The 24069-nt window shown below is 45.3% G+C and overlaps 1 protein-coding gene across 2 annotated transcripts in view; it reads left to right on the top strand.

Annotated features, from left to right (window-relative positions):
- Positions 1-24069, top strand: part of PCSK6 (proprotein convertase subtilisin/kexin type 6) — a 119388-nt gene that overhangs the window by 47161 nt on the left and 48158 nt on the right. For both annotated transcript variants that reach the window (XM_038420223.1, XM_043493688.1), the window contains exons 7-8: positions 10800-10972; positions 19907-20119. In XM_038420223.1, coding sequence (XP_038276151.1) covers positions 10800-10972; positions 19907-20119 — 386 coding nt within the window. The remainder of the gene's footprint in view (positions 1-10799; positions 10973-19906; positions 20120-24069) is intronic.

Raw genomic sequence — 24069 nt, 5'->3', positions numbered from 1 at the left:
CTTGTTGATTTCAGCTCTTGAGGACATTGCTGACAATGTGCCCTCTGCATCCTGTAGATCCTCAGTTAGTACAAATCACAGGTGGCTACAGATGGTTGGAACCCCTTCCCCAAGATGTGTTGGTTTCATTGGGAAGGGGTTCTTTGTTTTTGTTTTTTTGAGCAAGAAATTTTCTCACACTCTGTAGCCTGGCGATTAGGGCACTGGCCTGGCATGTGAAAGACCCAGTTCAAATGCCCACCCTACCTCATCTTGAGTGATCTGGGACAAAAAGCTCTGGTCTGGATCAGGCAGAGCAAGGATTTGAACCTGGGTTGGCTACATTCCAAGCGATGCCCTAGTCTGCAGGATGAATGGGAGCACACATCCCAATCCAACAGTGGGCACTAGGACATGACTCCTGTCCCCAGAAACTTTCCAAAGGTTCCAGCATGGAACGAAAACAAATTTCAAAACTTCAGAAGTTGCTGCCAAACAGAATTGTCATCCTACAGCCAGCTGTACCGGTGGCCCCTTCTCATTGGTAGTCAGCCGCACCAGCTTCAATTAGGGAAGCTGCAACACTGCAGTTCAGCTCAATATTCACATGAGAGATTAACGCTCCACTTGTAATCATTTAGAAGGGGTAATCTGGGAACCATGGCTGCTTGGATGTTTGCCTTCCAACTGGAACTGACAGGGCAAGTCAAAGGAATAGGGTTAGGTCTTTGTTGGGTAAAGGACCAGTTTTGGAGTTTGCAGGAGCAGCTGCATGCTTTTTCCCTGCATGATCCTCCTGGATTTTTTTCCATATTTAAATGTAAAATTGAGCCAATAGATGATTTATATAGGATTGCGTCTTTTACGGAACCTGTCCTAAATGGAACAAACAAAGCTTGCATGGGCTTTTGGGAATGTATTCAATCAGATCAGACCCTTGACAGTCTGCCTGAAAATTCTTGGGAATGTTTTCACTTCTTCTTCTTCTTGCATCTAAATCCTGGAAATCCAGGACTTGAAATAGCAAAGTCTGTCTCGCTGCATGGTTCAGTCTCTGGGCTCTTTGTAATTTGCTTTGGTAGCAATAGGTTTTACTGGCAAGGCTGTTATAAAATACTGTTCTCAGGGGCTGCTATGTGCAAGAGCCACTTTCCATTATGTAAGTGCAACTTGTGGAGCAGGGAATTGGAAGTGGTTTTCTCACAGCTGTGTGATCCCACTTTGCTGCCCTCCACTCAGCTGCTGGAATTGCACGCTGGGGAGAGGCCTGGATGCAGAGTGGCAGGGGAGTGCCTTGCCAGCATTGCACTGTCTTCCAGCTGATTAGGAGTTGGCAGCGCTGCTAGCAGGCCGCAGCACTTTGTCGGTGACTGAGTGGAAATGCTGCCTCTGAGAAGGATGCTGGGAACGTGGGAATGGGGCTGCCCTGGCTGTGAGAGGATTTTTGGGATTCTTCCAAAGGAAACGTAGGGTAGGATGTGAGTAGAAGAGGGGAACAGCTCCTTTATTCCCCTTGGGTTTCTTTCCCCTATCCCTGACTTTCCTACCCCTTTTGCTTCCTATTTACTCCCATTGTCCTCCTTTCTTTCCTATTCTCTACACCCTCATTCTGACAGGTTTCAGAGTAGCAGCCGTGTTAGTCTGTATTTGCAAAAAGAAAAGGAGTACTTGTGGCACCTTAGAGACTACTTTCTCTTTTCCCCCATGTGCCCGCCTCACCTCTCTCTTTAGACAGGGGCCGCATGGGCAGTTACCTTTGGCCCAACGTGCAATGGGGCCGAAGTGGTGGTGGGACATCTGTGGTCCCTTGATTACAGAGAACCCTAAGTCAGCAGGAGACCAGGCACTTTCTGGAGCTAGACAGAGGTCCGGTTCACCTTGTGTCACCCACGCGTGTCCCCTTTCCAACACATCCTTCTCAAATCTCCCTTAAAGGAAATTGCTCTTCTCTTCTGCAGCCCTTCTTTGCCCCCCCCTCCCCCGCCCCGGTATGTGGAGACAAGCACATTGTTCTTTAGAAACCGGGGGTGGGGGAGCACATGAATGAAACAATTGCTGCTGTTGCTGTCGATGCAGAGGTTGGTAATACTGGAGGCTGGGCATTTTGAGAGATGTATCTCTTGCTGCAGGTGGGTCCAAGCACCCGGAGTTCAGGCCCGTTCTGTCCCACCCTTGAAGACAAAGAACACATACCAGGAGGGGGCCGCCCTTTCCAGCAGATGGAGATTTGAGCTATTCGCATGGTTTGCAGTAGGAGCCCATCTCCGCAACTGCCCTGGGTTGATCAGAGTTGCTCTCGCATTCTTTGCACACAACAACGGGGCGCTTTAGAGGGAGCGCGTCAGTTTTTTTGACGCTCTGTGTTCTACTCTCCTGAATGGAGAGCATGTTGGATGTAGTATCTCCAGGGGCACTAGCGATCAGGCCAGCCTGCCTATTTGCGCTGTGGGTAAAATTGCTAGCCCAGTGTTTGAACAGTCTGATCTACCTGTGTCGCTTCAATACATTTTCCTTCTCCAATCCAACTGCAGAGCAACAGCAAATTTCACTAGTTAATTAAATACATTTAGATGTTCCTGTCCTCCCCTCCCCCCAGGAACCTATTTCCATTTAACGAAATATATTAAATAAATAACTGAAAATGACTCTTATTTTTAAACTACATGTTTGTACAAACCCCTGCACAATGGGCCTCCCGCCCCCTGACCTTGGCACTACTGTAATACAAATAACAAACAGTAATGAAGTAAACAAATCATTATCAGTAAATTGGATTCATGATGCTAATGAGAATCACGAAGCTCATTTGCATTAGCATATCTATGAACCATTCAGATTTAGAGCATTTTAAAGGATCAACTTACCCCAAACACTAATCTAATCAGCTTGGAGTTGTGTAGTTACAGGGTCAATGACGTGTAGTGTCAGTGAATCTGTGGGCCTGACTTTGCAAATGGGGTAGAATGAAGGCTGGAATTGTCGTGTATTACAGGCTACCTTTGTGTGCAGCCGCCGACCAAATCTACAGGAAAAATCATTTGTAAATCAGTTGCCGAAAGGTCCTGCCCCATCCCACTCCCCCGGCCTGATCTGTCACCTCATTGACCCAGATAGAACCTGCAAAGTCAGAGTTCAAGGAGGGGGACATGAGCCTCTCCATCAGCCTCATTTTAGGAGCCTTATTTGACACCTTGCAGAGGGCAGATGTGGCCCTTGTTCTGTTACCCTCTGAGCATTAGAGGAGTCAGCTTAGTACTTGTATTAATGGCTTTAGAAGGCTTTAGACCTGGGCACCTGTAGGTAGACGTGGTCCTGACCCAGTCTCTCCTCTGCTTCAGCTCAGATATGGAGAAAGGAATTAATCCTCTTCAGATACATCCACCTCCTTCAAGGCTCCCCCTTGGACTGTCCTGTCTCCTGCCAGCATCTCTTCCCTGTTAGCTCTCTGAGGTGTCTGACATAAAACCCTCCGAGGCAGAGGTTACAACAGCTCAGCAGGAGTCCATCTGCGGAAGATTCCCCACAAAGCCTCGGGAGAGCAGAGGGACCCTAGCATCTGTGTAAGAAATTCTTGGTGGCTGTATGGGGAAGGCGAATCTTGAAAAATGCCCACAAGCCACTGTGCCAGCAGCAAGAGCTGAGAAAGTATGGGATAGCAGTCAGTGCTTTCCCAGGATGCATTGATACCAACATGGTTATGGAACTTGACAAGGGAGGATGTGTAAATACAGGTGACTTAGGCCAGGTCTACACTCGAAACGGTTTTCTGGTGTAGTTATCCTGCTACAGCTATAACAGCAAACCCCTAGAGCAGACACAACTTGACATAGTGGTTATACCAGTTCCCCTAGCAAAATAAGCTACACCAGCAGCAGCACGTTTATGCCAATATAACTGAGTTGACACTAGGGCTTTTGCCAGTATAGAAATGTGACAACATTACTCTCCTGGCAAAAGTTTCTGCTGTAGCCCTGGCCTCAGTGTTTGGCCAGGGAGAAAGAAGCTGCAGCATGGGAGCAACGGCTGTGATTGCAGTAGCTGGGGGAGATGGCCAGACAGTTATACTCATGTGCTTCTCTCTGCGGTGTGAAGATCACTTAGCTTCTTCCACCACTAGCACAGGTGCTCAGGGAAAACACTGCTGGAGGGGTGGTTGGGAGACATCAAGGAGATTGCCCCAAGCTTCTGGGCCTGGGCTAAACCCCAGGCTGGGATTTTTGATTTCCTCCTGTGACATCAATTTAGCAGAAGGAAAATAATTGTTGAAGAAGAAGAAGAAATCTTGTTGACAGATATCGTATTTCTCTGCTGTATCCTGCCACCAGCTTACCCTCCACTCCAGAAGCCGTACACAAATTCCATACCTCATCCCCATTATTTGAGAACTAAGCAAGGGAATCCTTGAGACTTTTGATTAAATAACTAGAGGCCTTATTTTAACCACTTGGCCCTGCCCTGGAGGCTGCTCTCGTGCCATTGGAGTTTGTAGAGAATTGGTTTGTCTCTGGTGGGTGTTTGGCTTTTGTTGGTGAGAGATAAGTCCCGTTTTCATGATTCCATGAGTGAGTGCTTCCAATGAATCAACCACTAGACACCCCCCAGAACGGTGTGTCTCTCTCTCTCTTTTTAACTTTAGAGTGTCCGCCTAGTTCTCTGCATGGGTGTATATGTGCACGTGTGTCCATGTGCATGGCACATCTGATTTCTCTGTGATCCCAGTGCAGGGGAACGAATGCAGACCCTATTTTGAAATGTTCACTCTCCATGCAAGTGTTCGCTCTCCATGCACATCCACTGGCACTCTGTACTGGTCAAAGGCACTTGTGACAATTCCCTGTTTTGTGAAGCAGGCAGCACTGAAAGAAGCTAATGCCATCAGTATAAATCAAGGCTGTAGAAAAATGAGGATGCTGATTGCCTGGTGGAAGCAGGGCCTTTCATTTCCAGTGACTGCAGCTGGAGTTAAAGTACTCTGCCTCCTACAGGATCAGGCCCTAAAATGCACATGGTATATTTCAAGCACACACCACTTAATAACCCCTGAGGCAGGAATTACTTGTCAGCTTTATAAAAAATGCATTGCTCCCTTTTTAATTTGACTTCTTTAATGAGTGCCTCCATATGTGTTCATGTTGGGGAGACCAGGAGTGCTTTGTCGACCAAGACAATAAAACTGACAGAAGGCTTGAGGTTGTAGGTTTGGGTCAATTTTTTGAAACCGAACCCTATAGAGTTACCAATTGTGGAACAGAACATGCTGTCGCTTTAGCAAAAGTGATTCTAGATGGATTACTAAAATAAACAGGGGATTAATGAGCAAAACTTGTTGGGGAGGCCTATTTGTCACACTCAAAAAGCTACAATCTAATTTTACTTGTTGTTCTTCAGTGCTCTTGCATTGCCATTTATTTGCTGTAGGCAAAATACATTACTGCTCAATAAACAAACAGTGATCCTGGCATACCTTCTTTTTTTCTTCTCTTCTTTACAGCCTGCATTCTGAAACTTTTATTGCTTATTCTGTGGGAAATAGTTGATTGATTTTTCCCCTCCCACCCATCTTTTATTTAACTTTGGTTTCCTTCTTCCAAACTCTATAACCTATAGATCCTGCTGCAGTATTATATAAATCTGGGTTTGATTGCTAGCTCTGCTAGCTATGTTGGATCTGCTATGTGATGAGACTGAGGGGATATTTTCCCTCTATACAAGTGCACAACTGGGAACAAAGTAAAGGGAGAATTTATACATCTTATTTTTAAGGCCATCCATATAGGTAAGGACAGTACCATTGCCATTGTGCCTTGCAAATGTCTCAACACCTCTCTGAGGCATGCAAGTATTAGCCCCATTTCAGATGGGGGACTGAAGCACAGAGAGATTGTGACTTGCCCCAGGTCACACAGGATCTCAGACAGGAATTAAGTTCAGATCTCCCAGTCCCCATCCATATGCCCATCTTTTTGCTGCAGACTCACTAAAGGCAAATCCTTCATTGGTTCATAGACAGTCCAGATGAGTGCCACAAGTACTCCTTTTCTTTTTGTGAATACAGACTAACACGGCTGCTACTCTGAAACCTGTCCAGATGGGTGGAGAGTCCCCGTCAGGCCTGGGATGTAGCTTCACCTTCACCCCTTACAGGACTTGTCAGATATTAAATTACAGGATCTGAGCCAAAAGGTAAGATAGACGTGATATGGATGTGAGGAGCATCTCTGCCTGACCTGTCTTACACCTAATGTACGTAGTCCAGCGAATGGCTTACATTGTCCCAACGCTGCTGCTTACTCCAGTTCTTCTCCTCTTACATGTAGTGCTGGACATGTCGCTCTGAAGCAGAGTCATCCATTCACGAGTTGAGGTTGGTCCCAATTCTGCAAGGTGCCAGGCACCCCCAATTCCAGCTGACTTCACTGGAGTTGATAGTGCTTGGCTCCTTGCAGGGTCAGGCCTGGAGATTGAAAGCTAGCTTTTCCTCCCACCACGTGATGAGCTGAGTGCTTTGAATTATGATGCTACAAAAAGTTTTCTCTTAAAAATGAATAATGTGCTAGATAAAGTAACAGTGATGTGATAACGCTATTTCCCCTCACATCTATCAATCCAGGATAGATTAAGGTGTGATAGTGACCAGCTAACTGAAAAAACCTTGTTCTGTCTGAATAATAAGCACCTGTGTGGCACATGCAAAAAAACAGTTCCTTGTCACTTGCGCATGCTATTTAGGAAATTTAAAATGCTGCTATAAAACAGAGCCCTGCCCAGGGGTTACTTTTTAGTGTTCTCTTCAGTTTCGTTAGTTCACTTTACAAAGAAAGAAAGCTGTGGTAAATGTCTTTGCGCCTTTGCTTTGTATTTTGAAGATTGTTCCATGCTGGCAGCAGATGGCATTAGAAAAAAATATATTTGAATTGCCTGTAGTCCAGAGCACAGCTGCAACGGTAATGAAAGCTGTCTGCATTTGTTTGGTTTAAGAAAAATAAATGTGGAAAGGGAAGTGCATTTTTATAAACAGGCGTCTGGTTGGCTGGCTCCGGTAGGCACTATAATGATCCAATGCTGCCCTTCAGACATGAGACCACTTAACAGAGTTACAAAACTAGATTAACTGAGCATCAAGGAAACAGACGGCTCTGAGCTGCTTTTGTCCACTCCGGTGATGTGCACCAGGGCGGCTGCCTTCTGAGTGCCCCCTCTTACCATGGGGGGCTCTGAGTGCCCTGCCCCAGTTTGCCTCCTCTCAGGTACCCCAAAGACTCTTCATGCCAGGCTCTCTGGTCGCAATAATGTCCCTCCTGGGGCTGTTTTATTATCAAAACCTAGTGTAAGGAGTTTAAAACGTAAGTCTTGACACAAAATGAGGTCAGACTAAATGATTCCAATGGATCCTTCTGGCCTTGGAATTTATGAATTTATGAAAATCCATGTCTCATCCCAGTGCAAACAGCCATTAAAATCACCTAAGAGACAAGGTGGGTGAGGTAATATCTGTTATCGGACCAACTTATGCTGGTGAGAGAGAGACCAGCTTTCGAGTTCCCTGGGCCTGTCCCAGCTTCGACTGCCGCGTCTCTCCCACACACCCAGTAGGGCCGCAGGAGCTGAGCACGGCCCCCCTGCAGTCACTCCTGACTGTGGCTGGATGCCGTGGCATTGGCACTGAGGGAAGGAGACTCCTCTCCTCTGCTTTCCAGGTTGAGGACAACCAGTTGTCCCAGGGTCTATTAGCAGAAAGGTGGGGAAGGGACAGGGACTCCCCTCTGAAGCCTGTTCCCCCTGGAACTCTTGTCCCACCCAGCCTCCTTGGAGCCTCTGTTCCCCTGAAGTGAGCTGTAGCTCACGAAAGCTTATGCTCAAATAAATTTGTTAGTCTCTAAGGTGCCACAAGTACTCCTTTTCTTTTTGTTCCCATAGGGTGGTTCACAGGTCACTCCAGTTTCAACTTGGGTCAGGCTTTCCTCACTGGATAACCTCTGTGATCAGACACAACCTCTTCCATCTCCATGGGGATGTGTCAAGCCAAAGGCAACCTGTATACTCTTCCTTAGCCTAGTGTTCCACTAATAGGCGATGTATATAAACATTGTCTCTAGCGCATGGGAAGGCAGGGCCTGAACTCACTCACATTGATCAAAGTGGGGCCTGGTGGTAAAAAATAAATTGGAGAGCTGTTGCAGCTATCTAAATCCAGTAAGCTGATCAACTGCCGTGTTCACCATGCAGGGAACTGTCACACTCCAGTGGTGTTAGTTACAAACACCTATCGCCACGAAAGCAGGCTTCTCAGCTCAGGTCCTGCCCTACAAGAGCACATCCCCAATCAGACTGGGGAAAGAGTTCCCATTGCAGCCCAGAGGAGATGAGTGTGTCCCCTCACAGCATCGCGATTTGATCGAAAGTCTCCTGACATTTGGAATGTTTGGTAAATATCCAGCTGCTGGAATCAAGTGAATCCGCAAGAATCTCAGCTCCTGGTTTTTAAAAGTATGTTTCTAGCCCTGCTGGCTGCACAGAGGAGATGGAAAATGTGAAGTGAGTGCAACCTAAAGGCTTTAAAGCCAGACTGCAAATAACAAAACCCAAGACTATTGTTTGGCTTAAAAATCATGGGCTTTAAAAAACAATCTTATGATTATAAGGGCCTGATTCATGATTTTTGAATTCTTGGGGTTGTGCCTACAATGCAGTACTTACACCAGCGCTGAATTTGTTTCACAGAATCTCTTTGGTTTCCCGATAAACTGAATTCTTGGTCTACTACCACTTCCTGGTTTGGAGCTTCCCAGTGAAATGCACACAGTCTTATGAGTCTTTAACATCAGTGATTCAGTGACAACATTATACCTTTGCCACGTCTTCTTAAATTGGCTCCATTCCCTTTTTTTCTTCTGTCTTCCCATTGGGCATTTGCCATCAAGTTGCCTCGTGCTGTGGAGAGACAAGCCAGACAAGCATCCTCTCTTGAGATTGGTGGGAATGCTTCACATGGCTGGGAAAGCGGCTTCACCCAATAAGCCCTCCCAGCTCTGTCACTTCTGTAATTGAATTAGTCTTCGCAGCCAGTGATTCACTGTTCCAAAACCTAGGTCCCTTATGTATTGGTGTGAGGAAGATGTCAAGAAAAATGATGATAAAGAGGCTGAGCTGAAGTGAAATGTGCAATCGCACCTACTACTTTTCCTCTTCTTCAGCATGGCAGTTAGAGCATCTTGATGTCAAGCTTTAGAAGGCTTCTTTTCCAGTGATCAGGTTTTGCCCCCTCACCATATCTCTTGGGCAACTTTGCTGGCACTTTGCAGATGGCTGGTGGAGCTACTGTGAGGTTAGACTGCAAATGGTCTGCTTGTCCTACTGCATTTTGGATATTGTGTTTGGGATTTTCTCCACTCTCTGACTTTCATCTTGATTTCAAGGGACAGATGAATCTTTATTCAGTTACAAATAAAATTCTCGCCATCTTTTCCAGGAGATATGAACATGGATTGACATTTTCAAAGCCACCAGAGGAGTTTAGCGAGACAGCTCCCAGCTGTGTGCGTGGCTAGCTGGAAGACAAGAATTCTAGGTTGTGAAACGTTTCAAGGCAGCAGGAGTTTGTTTGGATTCCACACTGGTACGAAATGGAGATCTTTTGAAATTGTTCATGAAAGAGAGAGTCCTCCACCCACCCACCCAAGAACAGCCAATAGCCCAGAGCAGAGCAAGAACCCGGAACCTGGGTCATCCATTTCCCATCATGGGGCTATTGCTTATTCTGCTGTCCCCCTCTTTCTCTGACCAGAAATTTCATCCTGGACCTGAGAAGCCATCCTGACAAAACTTTCATTAAAACTCCTGTTTCTGCAAACATTTTCCGTTTCAACAAATCAGTGTTTTCCAACCAAAAACTTTTCATCTAAAAATTCCCAGCTCTAATTGTGTGTCCAAATCCCAGGTTGGCTTTGAAAATCTCATCCTGGGGCTTCTAAAGTTCCCAAGGATGCCCATCCTTTACTTAAGTTTACTGTGAAGCCTGACAATCTCCCATACAGTCACCCATATCACGTTGCTCACTGAGCAGTAGGCTCGCATGAGCAATTTCTCTGCCCTAGAAATTGTCGTTTACTTTTTAGCAAATGCTTTCAGCCCTTTTTCTTTGGGAAGCAGTTAGCTTGTCCATGATCAAAAGCTGGCACACTGTGTCATTTAGGGGCCTGGTGTAACTAATGATAGATAAAAGTGCATGAACTAACGTCACACACATTCCTATTGCATTCTCAGATGGGGCTTTTGGGTGAGTATTCAGTAAACAGGCTAATGAATGTCTTCCAGGCGTCAGAATGATTTGATTAACTGTAATTATAAGGGGAGGGGGGATGGAATTTTTTAACAGAGAAATTTTATGACTGAAAGAATTTTAAAGGCATATTCTCTCCAGCAGATGTGGGACTCTACTAGTGGGCCTTGTGAGTGCTACTACTTCTAGAGAGAGGAACTCCGGGGAAATGTTTAGTTTCACTCTGGACCAGGCTGCTTTCTGAATCCTGCTCATGCAGCGGAACACCCAGAGCGCTCCAAATGACGTATCTTTTTAATTCCTTTCCATCAAAACAGCAACACAGTGAGAGAAAAGTGAGAGGGGGAAAGGTTTCCAAAATAGCATAAGAACTTCACACAGCAGAGCTCATTAGGGTACCCACACTGACATTGTTTTCAGCTCTTCAAGACATTACAAGCCTTTCAGTTCTCGGCAGCCTCTAATAAAGGCCTTTGATTGCAATCCTTGCACTTTCATAAAAGCCATTCAGCCCTAATGTCTAATGTTTTTGTGCTTTTAGGCGTTCGTATGTTAGATGGAGATGTAACAGATGTTGTTGAAGCAAAGTCGCTTGGCATCAGACCCGATTACATTGACATTTACAGCGCAAGCTGGGGGCCAGATGATGATGGGAAGACAGTTGATGGACCTGGTGAATTGGCCAAACAGGCTTTTGAGTATGGCATTAAAAAGGTGTGGATAATTGAGTGCATTGGAGACACTGTTCCCCCCCACTTTTTTGCTCCATATGAAGTTTAAATTCGTGTGTGTGGGGTGTGCGTGTGTGCGTGTGTGTGTGTGTGTTGGGGCTAAGACTAGTGTGGAGCAGGGTGTAGAAGGTTAAACAAAGGAAAGAAAGTTAAGATCAAGAGAATCGTCTTGAGAGAATGGTGACCATGTCCAGGCCTTGTCTACACCACATCTGACACTGTGGCTACCATATAGGGAGCTGCACTGGGGGTGATTCAATTTTTCCTAGTGTAGACAAGGCCCAGGTGACTTCAGAACACTATCTCAGCATCTGGCACCCCTAGAAACGAGAAATGGCCGTTAGCTGCAAGATCCTGACTTGGCGCCCGTTTTGCCCTTTCCGTCCCAGATCTGCAAATTATGGAGGCATTCATGTTCTTGACTTGGGCTCATTGGACTTGGTGACAAATAAGTAGGAGTGATTCTAACCCCACGCCGCGCTCAACAAAGCAATGCATGGAAAGCTCTTTGGGAGGCTTGATTAAAATCTACTCAGCATAGATGTTCCAGGCACATGTCTGGCATTAAAAATAAAATAAAAGGCTTTCCCCAGGGCACTGATCAACACCAGCCTAAACTAGCACTTCCCCATGTCAGGGAAATCCCTGAGAGAACAGATGGCCCAGAGCTCATAGCAGATTCAGGTCTAATTTGAAATCCTGGACTGGAAGCTATGTTGGGTTAATAAATCAAAAGTATTTGAAGGGAGCTCATTTTTTATTATTAATTAAATTTATTCTCCCAGGGACTGGGGGCTGTGGGGAGGGGGATTTATCTCTTTGTTGTAGCACCGAGGAGAGTCTGCTGCCCCCACACTCTCACTTCCCCCCTCACTTTATCTCCTACTGTGGCATTCTATCTGACAGCCAGCCATGCTAGCCAGTAAGGAACAGGAAGGACTCATTGCTTCCAAGCCTGCGTGTGCTGCTTGCCTGGTGCTCAATATGGCTGCTGTGGTATGAGAGGTTACTTTGCTTCCCGTCTTCCTCCCCTCTGCCTTGGAAGTGTCGGAGAGGTGCTAGGCTTTGGACCTGCAGATTTGCTCCAGGGCACCGAATTATGTGCACCAGTGAAGCAGGAGGGGAAGTTACTATCTGGCCTCAGCTAGTAATCAGCACATACCCTGAAGCATGAGGATTGCTCATCCCTGTAATACTGTCCAGGCTAGTATAACGGCAGACCCTGTTCATGTGACGATCTCATTCTTATTGTAGTCTCACTAAGCTCCTAATATCCTGTCTCAGTAAGTTTGATAGGTTATTTCCACGTTGCATAAAGTATTTCCCTTTATCCGTCTTAAATTTGTTCCATTTAATTTCAGTGAGTGACCTCTGGCCTTCGTGTTATGACAGAGAATAAACAGAAGCTTCCAGTTGTCCATCGCTGCCTCCATTCTCCTTGTACAAATACTCCTTCCCCAAACACTAATCACTCTCTTGACTCTTTTCTGGAATGTTCTGCTGCATCTCCCTGGAGCTGACATGGCCCAAAGTCAATTCACTATTAAAGGTCAGGTCATAAGGTTGGTTTATACAGTGTCAGGGGTTGACTTGGAGATGTTTAAATCCCTTCCGAACAAGAGCTGGTAGATCAAAAGTCAGTATGTGGAAGTGAGGCTACTCCACTGACCCGACATGTGACTGCAGTAAAATACAAACCATGGAATGTCTTTTGATCTGCTGGCTCCTGGAGGAATCATGCACCATGGAAGATAGTGCCAGGGCTACAGACCAGGCCATATAATGTGCCCAACACTGGAAAAAATGATGATTGTGGTAGAAGGATATGAGAAGTAGAAGAAAGCAATGTCATTCTATTTCCTTATTCTCTCTCCCGTTGCTGATACAGCCTGATGTCTGAGAGCTTTTTCAACAGCTGCTCTGCACTGTGTGGCCTTCTTGATTTGAACTGGCCACAGGGATGGTTTCTCTTTTCTGGGATGTTACCACTGATCAGGACCCATTAACACATAGCAGTAGTTTGAAGGAGTGACGGATCCTGGCCTTTGGTTTAGGCACAGGCACCTTCCCAGACTTTGAAAATGTTAAGGACATTATGATTTATCCTGTAGGAGTACAAACCCACAGGCAGATCCAGATCCTGCTCTGAGGACTTTATAATCAGGTGTGGGTCATGCACAAGGTCCAAGAGTGAGGAGTAAGAGAATGAGAGCAGAGTTGCAGGCAGAACCTTCAAAGGTGAGGTTTGTGGATTACAGCATACTTTGATTGATTAACCTCCATCTTCTGGGAGGGTGCTATATGGAAAACCAGCTCCTTCTGTGCTGAGTTTCTGGAGGAGGCACTATTGCAGCATTTTTTATGAAAGTCAACCACGCATGGCAAAAGACCTTTCTTGGTACCCTTCAGAAATCTACCCCTCTTTACCCACTCCATGCTTGGTGAAAATTATTCTGTATCCAAGTATTCTGTGCTGTTTCTGGTACTGTCCACTGAAGGGGAAGGGGTGGGAAGTGGCAGGGATGTTTTGGATGGGACTAGTTGTACTTGTCACAGCTTTCTTGAAAGACTGAAGCGAGCTATTTGGTCCCTTAAGTCTATGTGGAGGAAAAGAGGCTCCCTGGGGAACCTTAAATTGCAGTTACCTAACCTGGACTTGAGAAATCTCCTGGGACTTTGAGGACAAGCCAGGCCTCTTTCTCAAGCCTTACTTTGGTATATTCTCCTCATTTTTCTCTTAGCAACTTTAAATTTTGGGGGGGAGTGAAATGTGGGGAATATCCCATTTTGGCATAAACCCTCACTAAGGGGTTGTCATGATAAAGTAGTTTAGCCCGCTGGCCAATTCAGCATCGCTGTGGGGGATTAGACATTGCTGTAGTGAAACAGATGGCCAGCATCTCCTGGGGCGTGGAATACTACGTTTGGCATCGCAGTGTTTATTTTATCCTTTGTAACAATGCACCCAGTGTGACCTCGAGCCCAAGAAACATGCATTTCAAAACCTAAATTGAAACATCACTGAACTGAAGCAACGGTTAACTCAGGATAACTCCCCTTAACCAGAGCTGAACTCTCTTGTTGAGAGCCATTAAGCTTATCAAAATGGAGACACGCAAAGCTGAAGGACTGAAGTTCTGTCTTCAGATAACCTTTTTATGGCATATGTATCAGACACTTACAGAAAAGGAAGTTGCAGCTTCCAGGGTTTAGCGTATAGGTCAGTGAGTCAGGACAGCTGGGGTTCCGTTGCCAGCTGTGTCGCTGAGTCACTCCGTGACCCAGAGCAAATTTCGTCATCTCTCTCTGCCTTGGCTTCCCATCTGTACAATCAGGATAATGGCTCCCTAGCTTTGTAAATCTCGTTGCAATTTTGGGGTGAAAGTGATGCATAATTGCAAAGTATCATTACTAAAACAAGGACTTTTGCAGAAAGGACTCTGACCGTGCCCCAGACAATGTTAATTTCCTGTTTGGGGCAGTCAGTCTGCAGAGGGATTCATTGACATGTGTGTGAATTCTTGCAATGTCAATACATAGAATCGGGGAAACAAGCTGCCCTTTAGACTCTTTTTATTTTCCCCGTATGGAAGATGTGCGATAGAGGAGGCTTCTGCAGCTGATAGGGACACCCTGCCATTTGGATCCCTGCAGCTCCCACACACACATGCGTGCTGCCAATGGTCAGGAAATGGCTTCAACAAGCATTTCCCAAATAATGGCGTTTGCTGCTTTTATTTATATCAAAAGTCTTCAACTCACTGGAGGAGACGTGGTTAGACCCTTACAGAAGTTTTTGATCCAAATTTGAACCATGTTACCCCTTTCTGCAGAGACCCCCTCAGAGAGGGGGGAGAACTGAGAACCACCTCTCAGAGTTCCCTACAGATTGTCCCGTCAGGGTGATGGGAAACAAACTGAGGCTGGAAATAACAGGGAGGGGAATTAACCACTAGAACAACTTACTGCGGGGCAGGGTGGCCACTTCATCACTAACTCAAGTCTGGATGCCTTTCTAAAGGAGATGCTGCAGCTCAACCAGAAGTTATGGGCTTGTTGCAGAAATGGCTGGGTGGGATTCTCTGGCCTGTCATTCAGGGGGCCAGGCTAGATGACTGCAATGGCCTTAAACACTAGGAATCAATGCTTTGAGGGGGCTGATGGAGGGGGGTGGATGAGGCCTCTCAACCCTGTAGATCTGGTGTATTCATGAAGGCACCCACCAAACCTGCCTCTGCTGGCTCCTTTGCTTTCCCCCACATCACCGTTCCTGCAAAAGCTGTGCTGCCATTGACTGGATTTTCCCTGTCGCTGTCTGAACTTCCTCCTGAATTTCTATTGGGAGGTCCAGTGAGTGCACAGGGGCAGGGGACAAAGCCTGGGAGCACGGCCAATCTCATGGCCCTGCCCCTCAAAGCTGCAGGGAGGCCAGCAGGAGAAAGAGGTTTCCCAAGGGGCAGTACTCCCTGCCCCTCTCTTGCTTCTAGCTGAGCAGGATGAAAACTCCCCTGGGACTCCTTGGGGACAATCCAGGTCGTTGTTATATATTCACAACCAATTCCAAGTGCCACAAAGCACCTGAGAGCAGGAAAACTTTTTTCCCCTACATGCAGAAATTCTAATTGCCAAGCCAATCTTTTAAATTACTGAAGAAAGCCCTTAATTGGCTGGTTAGCTGTAACCTTTAGCCCAAGCATGCTGCTGCAGCTGAGTTATAAATCTTTACAATTGAATTTTAATACAAATATTAATGCAGCCATTATCTCTTAGCTATGGGCCTGTGCCAGCGTAATTCAGCTGCTTGTTGCTTGCTCTCTAAGCCACACCTTATTAATTTCTGAGCTAATGGGGGAATTTTATCCTGTGCTCTAATTGGTCTCATTAAAAAGGGAAGGCAGGCCTACTGGTGTCAAAACCACATCAAACTGAGTCACGAGAACAGGAAGAATCCAGCACAATTTACTTCAAACTGATATTCTACTGAGGGCTTGTCTACAGGGTGCATTAGTCCACACCGGAGAGGTGTAAATTCTAGTCTGTGTTAGCGTGTCGCGCACCAATGGCCCGTGTGGGCCCTGCTGGCACACGTTTAAAGTTCCCTAGTGCACGTTAACACAGGCCCCTTTTGGCTCAATTAGGGTCTTGGCCAAAACCCACTGAAGTCAAGGGAAAGACTTTCATTGAAATCAGTGGGGTTTGGATCCAATTCTTATTGCACTATGAAACCCATGCAATAGTTGCCAGCATGCCTTTGGTTTAGCAGTGGTTTCATACGGAGATTGTGGGTGTTTTAAGCCTGCTTGCAGAAGTCTTGGCAGTTAGGTGTTTCTGAGCTAATGAGAAGAGCATTTCTTGGCTTCCAATTCAGTAGGGTTACAGGCTTAGGCTTTATCTCAATAATGGCTAGAAAAGACAGCAGAAATAGTCATTCTGTTATCTCCTCTCCCTCCTTGCAGTTAACGCTAGGGAGAAGAGGTGAGTCTTCTGTTATTATTCCTCAGCCAGAAGGAAAATTTATGATACACCTGCTGCTGACTTAATATAACCCCACTGGGCTTTAAGGGCTAGTTTACGCCCTGTTAGAGTTACTATTGCATGAGGTTTAAGCCAGGACAGAATTTGGTTCTATGTACAGAACATTAAGGATCGGACTGTACCATCTATTCTCAGCATATTCTGATGTGAGTGTGAGACAGAAAACGCTGTGAATAATGAATTTTTTGGTTTGCTGGTAATTCTGAAAAATTGGGGGAAGATTATTTTGGGTTGAACCAAAATGCAAATATTTTGCGAATTGAAAAGTTAAAAATAAAAATTGGCATCTGTCAAAATGCAATGTTTTGTTTCAATTTGAGGGATTTTTCTGTGTGTTTTTAAATGTTTTAAACTAAATTTGGAGGCAGTTTCTAAACAGGAAAGCAATTTTGAATACAAAAATTGAAATGTTTCATTTAAAAAATGTGGAAACAAAATTTTTGACTTGCTTTGATTTATTTATTTTTTTAAGCACAAACAATTTGGTGAAACCAACATAAATTCACAAAATGTTTTGGGGTTGCTGACTGCATTTTTCATCCAAAAAGTTTCATGCAGCTCTAGTTAGGAGGCCCATGCTTTGGAAATCATGATTAACACTTGAACGTACGCAGTTCTAGCTATGGCACTGTAATTCACAAAGGATAGGAAGAAAAACGTCAGTTCCTGGCATCTTTATCAACTACAAAAATGATAAAACTCCCTTTTGTGTACCTTTCACAACTGGTGACTGATTTCTAGATTATCTGAACAGTGCTTACAAAAATCTTAGACAGTACCCTGAGATGTCCAATTTTTTTCTGTTCGTAGATTGATGGATCTTGTCTTTTACTAGACAATCACCTCATATCGCCTTTTTGCTAAATCCAGCTTTAAAGAGTGTCAGGTTACAAAATGTTGTACTACCCAAACATACAAAGCACATCTATTTCTTCATGGAAATCCTGCCAGGGCTTTTGGACACAGAGCCAGCACATTTGAGCTGACTGCATTATACACTCCGCCAAAAACCAGAATTAGGAGGTCAAGTTTTAATAGATCCAGAAAACCCTAGAGAGACTTTAAATCCGTGCTAGCAAGTGGCACATTGAGGAACCAGTAGTGATTGACCAAAGATTCAATACACTTCATATGTATGTACACTTTTGGTAGAGGACAGCAGAACAATTTGGCTATCAAGCTGTACTTTTCCCTGCTGACCTCCTGACAATTCTGTTAATCTTTCGTATGGAAGTAACCTCCTTTTGTGGCTGTGAGGCAGGCAAGATAATGAAATCCTAAACACAGTGAGGAAAGCAACCCAATTTACCCTTTGTATCCAGAGGCAGGGTCAACAAAGAGATTATCAGCTCAGCAGTAGAGCAAGACAAGTAATAAACCATCCCTCTGCTTTGAAGTCTCAGAACAAAACACACCCTTGGAGCTGATTCTGCTGGAGGAAGCCTGCTGTCTTATGATGGGGAGGCAGAAGCAGGAAAGGATTTCTCTGCAATATGTAGGCAGAGACCTGCCTGGGTTAGTTCCACAATATCTCCCTGACACATGCCAACTCTCTTCCCTGATAAGAGGAGAACCCAAGACAGCTGGGTACCATCCCCATGAGTTCCTCTAGCCCTTTCATTACTGTTTGTGAATTGACTGTCTGTCAAGCTAAGTAGGCTTAATACAGTCTCCCCTAAGCTTTTAAGTTGTGGAAAGTGGGATAGAAAAGCAAAGTATCCATTTCAGAAAAAGGCACAGCTTATTTTAAAAGGTACGAAGGTCTACTTCAATGTGTATGTCCGTGTATGCCAATCAACCAACATTATGGGTTTCCAATAGTAGTGTTAGGAACAGCTCTAGCTTTTCTGCCCATGTCTGTAGCTTCACTGATCTTCTCTTTATCCTCCAGCAGAGAGCCCTTAACTATAGATGGTCCTGTACTGAAAGGCTGCCCTGCCCTCCAGGTATTTCCAAAAATACACATGGATCATTCATTAGCATGACCTACCTTAAAGGACAAGTTAAGGGCTTACATACCCCAGCGTAGTGTCCCCCCAAAACCTCCCCACTGATGGAACTGGTAACATGAGAGACATCCAGATTTGCTAACGTTTAACACGCTTCCCGGCTGATGTCCATGTTTGAGCTGGGATGTGCTCAGCGATGGTGCCAAACCAGCTTTGTCACCATTGTATTGTACCTCGCACGCACTCTGATCCTTGGAAATTGTTCTTCTGGTGGGCAGGGGTAGCAGTGGGGGGAGACTGTTGCTTTTTAGTGTCAAAACACAGCTCTCGCTATTTTTTTCACTAGCCTAATGCCATTGATGTCATCCCTGATTAGAACTGAGGCAAATAAGAGTCAAATATGATCTAGAGTCCATGCCACTATGGCATTACTGTCTAAACATGACCTAAAGAAAGATCCTCCTCTAACACGTCACCCCTCTGTTCTTAAGCAAGAGCCTAGTGGATTTTCACCATTGTCTGAGGAAGGAGTCTCCTGCTATTAGAGTTTTGAGTGGTCTGATGGAGCCCTCGCTTCTGAATTTCTTCCTCTCCTCTCATCACAATTTCCTTTCGCTCAGGGGAGGCCTTGGACTCAGAGAGCCCGTATCTCTTTGGGTACTCCAATCCCACTTTCTCACCCAGCAGAATTAAAATCTGGACTGAATTCAGACTCTTCAGCTCTGCACCGGCAGCAGCCAAGCGAGCTAACGGCGACTGCTTTGCCCAATGTGGGCTGTAAGCTAAAGTTAGAGGAAAGGGCAGTAAAACAAGTTGGCTCTGTTAGCCTGCAAGATACACTTCAGGCACCTTTCCTCCCTTTCTGTTTTTCCCATCATGAGTAATGAACAAAAGGGAACGGAGCCACCCTGATTCTTCATGAGTTCTCCTTTTGGTTCATCCTGCAGGCCTCTGGAGTTGCATGTGTACCATGCAGGGGAGTCACAGCAGGTCTTTCCTTTGCTCTGATGTGTGAAGGAAGTAGCTGCAGCTGGCCTACAGCTTTCAGCCCTATTGCAGGAGATGCCAGTTGCCTGAAAGCACCACTGTGGCGGGCGTCTGTGTGGTCCTCATTTTTCAGCCTGGCTGAGGGAGGAGATCCTCGGAACTCCAATATGTTTGCTCTTTGATCATTTTGCAGATGTCCATAAAGCCCCTTCATCCAAGGCTTTTCTGCTTTGCCACCCTTTTGGTTAGTTATTGCTGTGTGTAAATATTCACTGAGTACAGTAAGGTTCTTTTTTAGAATGGTCATTTTTTTTAAAGGATTATTTGACCATGGAGGTGAGGGGAGGGGATCCAGGATGGCTGTGGATTCTGTCCAGAGGAGGTGTTTGAGGTTTATTCTTGGGGATGGTGTGTTTCCTTATAGATGTTTTTGTTTGAATGTTTAGGGTCGTAAGGGTTTGGGCTCCATTTTCGTCTGGGCCTCAGGAAATGGTGGCAGAGAAGGCGATTACTGCTCTTGTGATGGCTACACCAACAGCATCTACACCATCTCCATCAGCAGCAGCACGGACAGTGGGCTCAAGCCCTGGTATTTAGAGGAATGTGCGTCTACTCTCGCCACAACCTATAGCAGCGGGGCATTTTATGAACAAAAAATTGTAAGTTGTATCCTGGCTCCAAGATGGTTAATTGAATTCTACCTATCTGCCATTTCACACTTCTCCTCCTAAAAACTGCCGGGAAATGTTATGTGGTGCTGTTGTTGTGTTTCACCCCAGAGGTGACTGCATTTCGGGGGGGGGGGTGAAGTGATTCTAGTTTACAAAGCACTGTGAGATCCTGCGAGATGAAAGGTGTTCTATTCAAGTAAGTCACTATTTGAAGTAAGTACTGTAGAAGTCCTTACTTCAGTAGACTTTCTCTTTGGGATTTACATTCGGTTTTGGTTTAGATTTTTTTTTTTCAACTTTGTACCTGATCCTGCAAACATTCAGGCCTGTACTTATCTCTGGAGTCAGTGGGGCTTCTTGTGCACTTAAAGTTGAGCATGTGCAAGTTTGCAGGGACAGGGCCTTAATTTTGTAATTGTAGGGCCAGATTCTGCTCTCATTTTCTCTGGATTTACACCAGTGAACTCCACTGACGTCAATAGAACAAGATCAAGGTACGTCTGATGTGCAAAGAGAATCGGGACCCTTTTATTTTTTTAATCTAAGTGAAAAGCAATAAAATGTTCCAAACTTCCAAAAGTATAGGAATATGCAACTAGTGTCCTTTACTACCCTTTGAAATGAAAGCTTAGGATTCTTTTAGTTAAAGATCTGAGTTCCTATAATTTTAGCCTGAAATAGGCACTAGAGAGGAAACATGGTTAGGCCACTTTCCTAGGACTTGGGAGAGTTATGTTCAAGTCCCTGCTCTGCAATACACGGTTAGGCAGGTTACTTAGTCTCTGGGGCCCCACTTCCCTATCTGTAAAGAGGGAATAACAGCACTGCCCTACCTCAAAGGGGTGTTGTGAGGATACATACATTAAAGATTGTGAGGTGCTGAGGTGCTACAGGAATAAGGGCCAGATATGTATCACAATAGAGTTCTAGAAGTTTAAAGAAATGCATGTGCACACATTTGTCAGCAGGTATAAACACTTAAGATCTGTTTTATTTCCTCCCTCCCTTCCCACTCCCCCACCCCCGGAACTTCATTACGGGCAAAATTTGGATAGAATTCCTTCCCCTTAGCTACTACGTGTATTACACGGAAACGGGGTGTGCGGTAATATCTGTGCTCCATTAGCAGGAATTTAATGCTGACTTAAAACAAAAAGTGTTTGTGTGTCTGGAGTGAAGAGAAGATCATTTTCAATCTTAAACGTGATTTTTAAAGCCTTACTAAAGTATGTTCTGTAAACGCTGTGAAATTAAAATGACCATGCTATTTAAACAGAAAGCCCTCTATTATTTTGATAGAGGTGAAAGGCCTAGTTTTATAGTCGCAAATCTACATCTCTTGGTTTGCATTATTTTCTGTTACGAAATGGGTCTGTATAAATTATGTGTGAACTTATTTTTACATTTATCTGTATAAGCAGAATTTATGCTCTGCACTCTGCAAAACCAACAGGGAAAGTCAGGCAGAAGGGTTTAGTAGCACAGCTTTGGTGTCAGCCTTTACTTGTTTATTCAGGTGATCATTTAATATATTTGTTCCTCTTCTGTTAGATCATGCTCTACTGGGACATGCTTTTGAGGCGGGGTGGGCAAACTTTTTGGCCCAAGGACCACATTCACGTTGCGAAACTATATGGAGGGCCGGGTAGGGAAGGCTGTGCCTCCCCAAACAGCCTCACCCCCGTCCCCTATCCACCTGCTCCCACTTCCCGCCCCTGACTGTCCTCCTCAGAACCTCCGACCCATCCAACCCCTCTGCTCCTTGTCTCCAGATTGCCCCTTCCAGGACCCCCTGCCCATAACCACCCCCGAGACCCCACCCACTATCCAACCCCCCCTGCTCCCTGTCCCCTGACTGCCCCAACCCCTATCCACACCCCCACCCCCTGACAGACCCCCCAGGACTCCCATGCCTATCCAACTCCCCCCGTCCCCTGGGTCCCTCTGCCCCTTATCCAACCCCCACCCTCCGCTCCCCGCCCCCTTACCATGCTGCTCAGAGCAGCAGGAGCTCACAGCCACGCTGCCCGGCAGGAGTGGTGGGCCAGAGCGCTGGCAGCGCAGCGAGCTGAGGCTGCAGGGGAGGGGGTACCACGGGGGAGGGGCTTGCCTCCCTGGCCAGGAGCTCAAGGGCCGGGCAGGACGGTCCCGCGGACCAGATGTAGTTTGCCCACCTCTGTTTTGAGGTCTCAAATTGTGCGCTGTGAGAAGCATGAATGCGTTGTAATTCAAAAGAGCAACTGGCTGAACCAGTGCATGTTGGAACATGATTTACAATGCAGTGTACAAGACTTGTGTTCGGTGAAGTTGCTTAGGCTCTGCAAGTATTGACTTGTATTTTTTCTTGATTAGTCACACTAATGTGTGAAAAAGGGCTCTTAGCTCTGATGAATACATTTGGCAACAGCCCCATTGAATAAAAACCTGCCCTGTCCTTCTTCCTGTTCAGTTTCTTCCCTTGATAATATCATAATAATGTTTCCTCAGAGAAACAGTGGAAAACCATCACTGAGTTTCAATGAACCATTCTGTGAACAGCTTGGGTATTTTTTCACAGACTTTCAAGTTTGCCCATCAAAAAAATATATGTAGTCTCTTAATAGCAAGATACTGGGCTATAATACTCTCTGTGCATAGCCCAAAACTCAGGCAATTCCAATATTACCTGTCTTCACCTCTGATCGCTAGAGCTAGTCCGGAATCTTCCATCAAAATGATTTTGATGGACATTGCAGTTGCGCAAAATAAAAATTTTCTGTGGGGCAAATTTCAATTTTTTTGATTTTTTCATTAGGAAAACCAAAACAAAATATTTGTTGAACAAGTTTCACATTAAGTGCATGGCATTATGGTGCTGGGTTGCCTTATGGGAGCTGTAGTTTGGGTGTCTGATGCTTCCATTCTCTCCTATGGTCCAGGCTCCCAGACTGCACTACATTTCCCATGCAATGCAGTCTCCGTTCTGATTGAGCTGCCTGATGCACCATGGGTGTAGTCTGACCGGGGAGCCCAGCCCATAGGAGAAAAGTAGTCATGACCCTGAACTAAAACTACAATGAGGCAATGCAGCACCACAGTTTAATGCTGAACTGACTTGTAATGTTTCGTTTCAGGTCAGTCCAACCAACTGAAATGAAACTTTTCAATTTGGGAATATTGAAGTGTTTCATTTTGATGGGAAAATGCCAAAATAAAATGTTTTGCAGTTTCCAAATACACATTTTTCAGAACTTTTTATTCCATGAATATTTTCGGTGTTTCAACTCCCCCCCCCCCCCATTTGGGATGAAAGCAAATGTAGATCAGGATTTCCCGTTTTTGACCTGCTCTACTCATCATCTTGCCAAGCTAATGAGCTAGTGAATTGGATTGAGGATTTGCAGACCACTAGGAAAAACTATCCTCAGGTGTTCAGAAGAGGTGGTTCCACTGAAAGGCAGGCTAGATGCAGAACATCAAAACTGTGTTATACAGCGTTCTCACCACACCCTCCCCATTAACCTTAAGGATCCTCATGCAGCAAAAAAACATTGCAACAGTTTGCAAATATGATTACTATGGAGAGCAACCACTTCGGAAATTTGACACACATTTCTTCTGAAGAATAGATTGATATCAAGGTTTGCCACTTTTCATACTTCTGGTATCTCCGCATGCTTTACAAAGCAGGGAGTTAGATAGTTCTGGGCAATGCAGCAAGTTTTACTTTCTACTATCAAATAGGTTGAGACACTGGGACTGCTTTGTGAAAACAGGGAATGTTGGCCAGGACAACAGAGGTATTTTTTGCTTTAACTTTCACCTGGGCAGTCACATCGTTGATGAGACAGGTCCCCAAAATCATGAGATTGGCTTTAAAATCATGGGATTTTTAACAGTGTGGGAACAGTCCTTGATTGAACTTCTCATCTGAAGAACAGCCCATCTAATGATGCAGC

The sequence above is a fragment of the Dermochelys coriacea genome, chromosome 10, assembly GCF_009764565.3.
Source record: "Dermochelys coriacea isolate rDerCor1 chromosome 10, rDerCor1.pri.v4, whole genome shotgun sequence".
NCBI lineage: Eukaryota > Metazoa > Chordata > Testudines > Dermochelyidae > Dermochelys > Dermochelys coriacea.
Note: the sequence above shows the minus strand (reverse complement) of the source record. Positions and strands in the feature narration are given on the sequence as shown.